We start from the raw sequence: 8962 nt of genomic DNA on the forward strand, positions 1-8962 counted from the left end.
ACCCCCAGGAAATATTTTTTTTTCAATTCTTTATTTAATCTGATGGGTCTAATCTACATCGTCACCCAGGACGAGATGGGGGAGTTCTGCTCCAACCCTTACTGTAAGAGATGCTGAGATATGATGCTGTATTCACTAATGCCCTACCTGGACGCCTGGCAGTTTAGACAATAAGCATGGCTATCCAGTATATGTGTTCCTACTGGTCTCTAGAAGGAGAGAGTGAGAAAATATGCCTTGTCCATATGAGGCCAGCTGAAGGGGCTTGCAAGCCCATAAGAACCAACCAGAGCTTCCAGGGACCAAACCACTACCCAAAGACTACACATGGACTGACCCTGCGTAGGTAGCAGTAAATAGCATTGTTGGGGCAGCAGTGGAAGGGGAAGCCCTTGGTATTACCAAGGTTGAACCCCCAGTGTAGGGAATGTTGGAGAGGGCAGTAATGGGGGTTGGATGGGGAGGGGAAAACCCATATAGAAGGGGAGGGGAGGGGTTAGGGGGCTGATGGACAGGAAACCGGGAAAAGGGATAACATTTGAAATGTAAATAAGAAATGCCCAATTTAATAAAAATAGGAGAAAAAGAGTAACAACAAACAAACCAACAAAACAATAAAGAAAATGTTCCAGGGGCAGTGCAGGGGAATAGTGGTGAACAATAAGGGGGATGTATAGGGGATACACATATGGGGAAGGGAGAGGGAAGGGAATGGGGGCTTAAGGAAGGAAACAAGGGAGGGGAATAAAGTTTGAAATGTAAGTAAAGAAATATATCTAATAAAAGAATTTAAAAATATCGTTCCTCCAAAATTGCTGGAATTCAATAAATCTGCAGTCATAACCGATGCTTTATTACAAGGAATGCAGAGGCATACAGCTCCGTGTGTCCTGATCGCTTTTTATATTCCTATACTGAATGGTTTTATTTCCTCTAATGTATTAGAGAAATACTTCTCTGTTTCTCCTTTGTTTGTCATTATAAAGGAAGCTAAATTTGTGAGCACAAGGATAAAGCAAGGATATTTTTCATCATGAAGGTGGGTTCCACAGAGCATGACAAAGTGTCTACATCAAGAGCACAGTTTCCTGCGTAGCTCTGGCTGGCTGTGAACTGATGGTGAAGCCTAAGCTCCATGAGACTTGCAGAAAACCACTGTTGCCTTACACTTGTGCTGTTACAGGAGGAAAAACCACACACGACTCAGGACGGTCTTGTGAGTGAAGGGTTAAAGGTCACATTGTTATTTATTGGCAAAAATTAATTTATTCAAGAACATTTTAAAGTGGGGAGTCAATGAGTTCAATGTATATAGCCTTAAGAATATAGCATATTAATTAAAAAACTAAAGTTAACAAATAAATAACAAAACTTCAAATGTAAACAAATAAAACCAAATGCATAAAACCAAACTTCAAACTAAAAACAAATATAACAAGTAAATTAGTCAGCATTCAATTCCTGCTGATTCTTCAACATATAACTCCAGCCTGTTGCTGGCCTTGCAAACACAGCAGAACGGCAGGTACGATGGTAAAAATCTCTTCAAGAGGAATGTAGACCTGCCTCACTCGGAGTGGTTGGTTGTTGATGGACAAGTCGTCAAAAGGTTAAACGTGAGGCGTGTTCCAGGCCACATCTCAAGGTCTTTCAAAATTAGCCCAAGATTGGTATGGTTACAAGGACTGAGATGTGGGAGGTGGTGTCAATCTTTGCACCCTCAGTGCTCCTGGTGGACAGTTCTGTCTCTGAGAGCTGTAGTCCTGCTCTGTGCCCTGGGAAAGCTTCTGCTGCAGTGTTCAGACCTAGGGGTGGATAAGACCTGGTGAGGACCTGCCATGTCACTTATCCCATACACAGCAGCACAATTCAGCAGGATAATCCAGGATGATCTTTCATCTGAGGTCATTCTCTCATGCCCAAGTGAGAAGGGTAAGAGATCACACAGGCCTGCATATTTTCCCAGCTTTTAAAACTGCTAAAAATTAAACAGTGAACAGCAGATAATTCCAATCATACGTATACATTATATTTTAATATCATGTAGCAATGTCTCAATGTCAGATGAGGAGAGATATGAACAAACTAGAAAACAATAGGAAGGCCTTGGAAGCCTGGCCATCACTGAAATGAAGACTATTATTATTCCTCCAGTGCAGGAATATGCCTGGGGTCCACATGACAACCTCAATATCTGCAAAGACTCAGAGAAACAATATCTCAAGAAGTACATGCACACTGAAGTGATATTATACTTGGCAAGAATATGCTGCATGGAAATCTTGCCGAGGGTAGGCATTGAAGTCCAAAGGAGATACTCATGCAGAAAATAAACTATACCACTCCTTTGTTTATGGGTATCGTAAAACTATTTGTGGGGAGACTTAAAGGCACTGGGCTCAGATAATACAAGAGAGCACAGACTGGAGGGATCAGTACACAATAGCCAGAATCTCTATGGATCACATACACTTCATGGATGGAATTTCTTTTAAAATGGACAAGAAAAATATTCTGAGCTGCTCCTAGCTGACAGGTGCTGAGAACTATGGAGAAAGTCACACACCCAATAAGACAGTTTATAAGTACAGGGAATCTACTTGGGTCCTCTCATCCTGTGCTTTCAAATCCTCTCAGTGACACTGAAATGATGCTGCATCTTCTCAGACAAGGCCTTTTGCTCAGTGACCAGTTTTTGCTGATTCAGGGGGTCCTGCAGACTTTCCTCCATTCTCTCCTCATCCTGGTCATTAGAAGATTATATTGTCCATGGAGACATACATGTATACAGACACAGACAGACAGACACCCAGACATACACACTTTTGAACTCACCCAAATATATTTGTTCACATATACAAGCAGAGTATTTTGCAGAATGTGGTTAGTTTCCCAGTTAATGGTAATAGAAGGGTTCACCCAGTCTACTATTGTGGCATTAAAAAAAAAACCTGGAGTGGGGTAAGTACACAGTGAGCATAGCCTAAAGACAGCTCAGCCAATAAAGTGTATTCCCATGAAAATCAGAAATTAGAAATGTGACATCTAGGCCTGTTAGCCAAGCCTGCTTAGCAAGGTCACAAGGCTGTGCACAGGAGGCTGATTTCAGGAAACAGAGCACTGGGGGGGGCAGGTGAGCCTCTTCAGTCCTCTGGCCCACTGTTTCCCAGTGCATGCAAAGTGAGCTGCATTTTTCAATATGAGGTCCCTTTACCATACAGTACCTGACAGGGGAAACAAACTACCAGCACAAACAGCTAGGAAATCTCTATAACCACAATCCAAGGTAAAACTTGGACTGGGATGCTATCAGATATAATTCCAGTAAGATAAGGCTGACTAATTCAAAGCCAAATGCTGGCAGGTATAATCAAACTCAGCCACAGTCCATGGAAGGGCTGGACAACATTGTACCTTTTCACTTTCTGACTGGTGGACATCTGGATAATTTTGCTTCATGGCTGCTCTGAGGTGAACCACTAAACACTAATGTGCCACAGTTTCTCTGCTCACACCTACTTCTTGTTCTGGAATCGCTGTGTCAAAAGGTTGAACTTTCACAAGAGTTGTACACAGCTTCTCACAGGGCTACCCATTTGACACCTCCAGCAATGTCTGAGGGTCATCACTGTTCTAAACCCTCCTTACAGATGATTTTCACTCAGATCAAATGATTTTGAATAACAATGGTTGAGAGTGCCACAACACAACACAGGGTGAGTGCTTTGGACGATTTTGAGCCTAAGTTTCTGTCTGAGGCACAGATGTGATTCCACCTCAGCATAACTCCTGGACATCTTCTGCTTGCAGATTCAACTCTAAGCAAATTAATCTTTCAATTAACAAATTCCAGGCCAAACTCCAAAGCCAAGGTATATTCAACCAATTAGGCCAATCTGGAGAGAAAGTGGTGGCAGGTAATGATTAACATAACCAGGATGCTGAGAAGACACAACAAGCCACATGACCTTCCAGTGTTACTATACACCGAGAGCAAAGAAGGCAGAAGAGCTCTGAGTCATCAGTTTCTACACTGAGGTATATAGATTTCACACAGCAGCCTCTCCTCACATCCCTGTACCCTATTCCTGAGTTTTCTCCAAGTAATATCAATGTTTATGAATAGTTTTCCCAGTGTAAATAGTTTGAATAGTGATCAAGACCCCATTAAGAACAGTTTAAAATGTAATTGGAAAGATTATGTTTTCTCTTCTTCTTTCTCTCTCAGAGTGTTTGTGGTGTGTGTGTGTGTGTGTGTGTGTGTGTGTGTGTGTGTGTGTGTGTGTATACTTTTACATGTTTCTAAATATGCACATATAGACTTATACAATATATATAAATATATATATGTGTCTGTGTTCAGAAACTTGATGACTTCACACACACATGTGAAAAAGCACACATATACACACACTTATATATATAAGACCCCCATATCACAAACAATTAAAACAAACAACTTCCAAAGTACAATATGCACCATAGTCATAAACATGATCACACATATATGTACCCACAAACACACAAAAAACACCCCCCCACACACACAGAGTCAGAGAGAGATGGAGAGAGGGAGAGAGGGAGAGAGGGGGAGAGAGAGAGAGAGAGAGAGAGAGAGAGAGAGAGAGAGAGAGAACAGAAATCATAAGTGAGAAGCAGAAAAGAATGGGGAGGCCATCATGCTGGAAGAACAGTTGTTGAATGCAGATGAGGCAAAGGAAATGTGTCAAGTGAGAGCTTAGACACTGCTATCCATCCCTTATAGAGTAAACCTGTGTAGGGAATGCACTTCTTGGGCACACTAGGTTGGGAGAGCTGGACAAAAATATCCCTCTAATCCTCACATATCTCACACAAACCCTCACCCTGAGAGAAGTCTTTCTTACATCCCTGTTCATCCAGTCAGCTCCAGGACATAAGCCACAGGAAAGACCACTAAAACACTGACATAAAACAGGACGGACAAACTGCTTCTCAAGCTCTGTCACTAGAAACCACGATTTGGACAGGCAGGAGGGACCATTTTCAATGTACGGGGAAAAGGAGAGAAAGTCCACAAGCCCCATCATAATTGACAATGAGAGCCATTCTTTTGGCAATTGAACTGAACTCTAATCAGTTCTGTGCACTACAAAGACGGCTACCACATGGCATCCCTCTAGCATAATGGCATGTAAGTGTGCAGTGTGTGATCAACAGATCCCCCTAAGGAAATGCATTTTCTAGTTGAGCAGGAGGATTTGGTTGTCAATCCTCCAGTTTCTTGCATGAAGCTAACATCACAGAAAGTTTTGTAAATGTTCAAAGAGATGAACAACTGGATGAGACCTAGGAGAGTGTCTGGATAAGTTGGAGAAGGTTAAACTGGTTTGACTTGGTTTATGCTTAGATATCAGGAAAACCTGCCCTTGATGCTTCATTCATCCTACCTGAGGCTGCTTGATACACGGATTTTCATACTGGCTTCCCCACAGATCCTTGTTGTTTCCTTAATGGACTCTTCCAGTGCAATCTGTTCCCATAGAAGCTCCCTGTTCTCATGCCGTGCTCTCTGGGCATTGTTCTTCAGCTCAAACAACTCAGTTAGGAGGGGGCAGAAGCTGCGGCTGAGACACAAAGAAAAAATGGTGACTCCCAGCCATTCTCCAACTTCCTCCCACGTCTCCAAGTCCATTACTCCTTCTAGGGTCCTGATCTGAAGAGAGCCCCAGATTATAGTCCAATTCCACAGTAGCCATGGAGCATGACCTAGAGACAGGTCAAATGGAGAAAAGAGCCACATTCCAGAAGACTCAGGGCACTTCTCAAAAACCTGACACCATTGATTCAAGTTTTTCCCAGAAGAGGACTTAATCCCTATGTGTGCTTATTTGTCCATTTTATTAGAATGTCGCTTGGAGGCCAATCTTTCTGTGTCTTGTGTGTCCTAGAGCCTTCCTTAGACACAGGCTTCCTGGTCTGCTTCAAACACTATAAAGCCTGATCCTCACTTTACTTCAAAGATAAGAATGGGCTGACACATGCTGTGCCCTGTGCTGGGGTCACAACCTTGTAAGTTACTCACCAGTACCAGTCATTTTCCAGTGTGAGGTGTGTACATTTGACCAAAGCTCTATTGACCTGCTCGCTCATTTTCTTCATGTCGGTCATCACTTCCTGGTGCTGCATCGTGAGCATCTCGGACTCAAAGTTGTTCCTGTGGTAGGGCATGGTCCAAGGATGAAATAACATTATGAATGAAGGATTCAAGAATTACATGAATTCAGACTGAATCCTGAACTACCCCAGACTAGGACATGCCACGCCCTTGCTTCTTGGTACGGGGTCCATTTGGTATTTATTAAGTTTATTATTATGAACACGGAGACAGCAGTGCCAGCAAACAAAAGGAGGGAGCTGATTTGCTTGAGCTCCCTGAGGGAGTTTGAAGGAATAGACTAGCTTACCAAGAACATTTGAGGACCCTGTGTCACAATCCAGGCTCCAACTTAAGCCCATGAAGACTATTCTCCTGTTCTTAGGTAACAATTCTCAATCATAGAATCTATTGCTACATGAAAACCCAAAGGAACATGAACAGTATTTACAGGGAAAAGAATTTATAACACGCACCAGGAGATTCCCATGTGCGTCCACCTGAGCAGATGTGAAATGTTCTACTGCTCACAGTGAGGCTCTCACCCTCATCATCATCATGCCATGGAAATTGACACAGGATAATTCTCAGGCCAAATCAGTACATAGAATACCCAGATCTTAAGTGATACACACAAACACACTCACACATGCAGACACATATACACAAACTCACATAAAACTCTCTCTCTCTCTCTCTCTCTCTCTCTCTCTCTCTCTCTCTCTCTCAAATACAATTAGAATGCCAATTAAATACAAGGATGTGGCATTATCTCCAAATACAATGAATAAAATCAGAGAACACCAATGATCCCCTGTTGTCAGTCCAGTCACACACTGTGCGGCACCAAGTGGGATTAGGCCCCTCCAGCTCCTCACAGGACCTATTGAACCCAAAGCACCTCCACGTCAATTACAACAATGATTGGTCATAATCAGAGCACCTAGAAATTCCCACAAGCCAACACCTGTCCAGGCTACTTAAATCACACAATGAGAGCTCACACACTACTACCCTCACTCCCAGACTGTGATTCAATCAGGCTACAGGCTATGATTTACGTTTGTAGGAATTAAAATAGCCTGTGCCACCATCCCATTCCCATCTGAACTTCACATTCTGATACAATCAGGAAAGTGCTTTTGACCATGAGGACACCCTGGAGTTGTAGCCTACTGCGATGTGAGGACATGTGGATTTAACAGAACTTGCATTGTGACTACCTGTCATTTAAATTCTTTCCCGGGTAATCCGCCAGTATTCTCCTGAGTTCATCTCTCTCCTTCTGCATCTTGTGGAGAGCAATTTTGAGGTTCTCCAAACGCTTCATTCTCTCCTCTTCAACAGGTGTTGTGGAGGGTTGGGACGATGCCTTCTGATCAAACTCTGTAGGTAGATAAACAACAGTGAACAGGCATATATGTGGACACAGTGTCAAGAAAAACTATGCTTGCTCTAAACAGAAGTCTGAGGATGAACAGTTCTACAGATACAGTGAATCCCTGACAGAGCAAGAAAGCTATCTTTAAGCTGAACTCAGCTAGTTCCCTGTTCCCACCATCAGAGCCATATGATGACATATGCCATCATAGATATAGACCACACCTCCTAAAACCATTCCTCTGGCACTGAAATTCTAAAGCTGGCCTAAACAAGAAGAAATGGAGGACCTTCTCAGCTAATGTCTGATGTGAGGCAGGTAAGTCCTTGAGTTCAAACTGCTTAACATCTTGAATCCCTAGTCTGTGTGTTCCAGGACAAAGTGACTGAGACCTTGATATATGACCAGGAGAGTATCCCTCTTGGCATCGATTACCCACGTAATATACAGGACACTGCTGAGAATGAAGTGCTTCAACAGCCGATCCTGAGAGAGACACTTTGTTATTCTTACAGAGGCTCATCCTGGTATTCTTTGACACTGCCCATGATGTTAAAGAGATCCAAGGAAAGCCCCTTGACATATAACAGTTCTTGGTTTTCTGTCAAACTAATGATCAGAAATTGTTGTGTCTGCGTCAGCCATTAGGAAGACTGGGGCTCTAAATCATATGTCCTACTCCTGGAAGGACCAGCTCAAGCCAACCTCCTCCAGGAATCCCCCTTGCCCTGCCCAGTACTCACTTGACCTCCTCCAGGACCTTTCCATTCGTCTTCTTCTCCAACGTGATGGAGGGCTGGCCTCCCTCTGCCTTGGTCTGGTCTCTGCATGGATATGATTGTCCCTCCGAAAGAGACTGAGGATCCTGGAGAACATGCCTCCTCGGGAACCCATTAGAAACTGAAGGGAAATTGCTCAGGCAGTTGGTGTCACCACAACACTGGTGACATCTCAGAAGATTCTAGTGTCTCCTGGATACAAGAGAATTTCCAGGGAAGACACTACCGGTGATGTCACTGGGAAATGCCATAGCTTACTTGCTAACTACCTCTACCAGACTGGCCAGTTTCTGCAGTAGCTTTTCCAGAGACTCACTTTTGAGCCAGGAACACACATTCGCACACTCTCCTTCCAGAGCTTCAGAGTTCTCACTCCTTCATTACAACTCAGTTGCTGAGGAGAGGGAGAGTTGTATCCGGGCTTGAAATGGAGAGAACATCTTTGTTAACAGCCAAAGATCTAAAGACCGTGGATGATGGATATTCTTCTCCCTGAAATGTATAAACCCAGGGTCCATGCATGTGACATATAATCCAATTCCCACAATTTTTACTGTTCCCTAGAGTCCAATATTTTTTTTCCTACACCTTTAAATGTATGCAAGTTGGAGTACGTTGTTTCATGGATTGTGCCTTGAGAGGGGTCATGGTTTCAATATATTCACC

General features: G+C 43.2%; 1 protein-coding gene across 1 annotated transcript; it reads right to left on the reverse strand.

Moving 5' to 3' along the window:
• Positions 1-1216: 1216 nt before the first annotated feature.
• On the reverse strand, positions 1217-8488 carry LOC148000791 (disks large homolog 5-like). Its single transcript, XM_087587078.1, has 5 exons — positions 8261-8488; positions 7360-7522; positions 6065-6196; positions 5430-5606; positions 1217-1805 (listed from the first exon to the last, which is right to left on the reverse strand). Exons 1-5 carry the CDS (start codon positions 8409-8411, stop codon positions 1721-1723), a joined length of 708 nt encoding a protein of 235 aa, XP_087443204.1. The 5' UTR covers positions 8412-8488; the 3' UTR covers positions 1217-1720.
• Between the last annotated feature and the right edge of the window lie 474 nt (positions 8489-8962).

Source organism: Rattus norvegicus, chromosome 15, assembly GCF_021556685.1.
Source record: "Rattus norvegicus strain SHRSP/BbbUtx chromosome 15, alternate assembly SHRSP_T2T, whole genome shotgun sequence".
NCBI classification, from domain to species: Eukaryota; Metazoa; Chordata; class Mammalia; order Rodentia; family Muridae; genus Rattus; species Rattus norvegicus.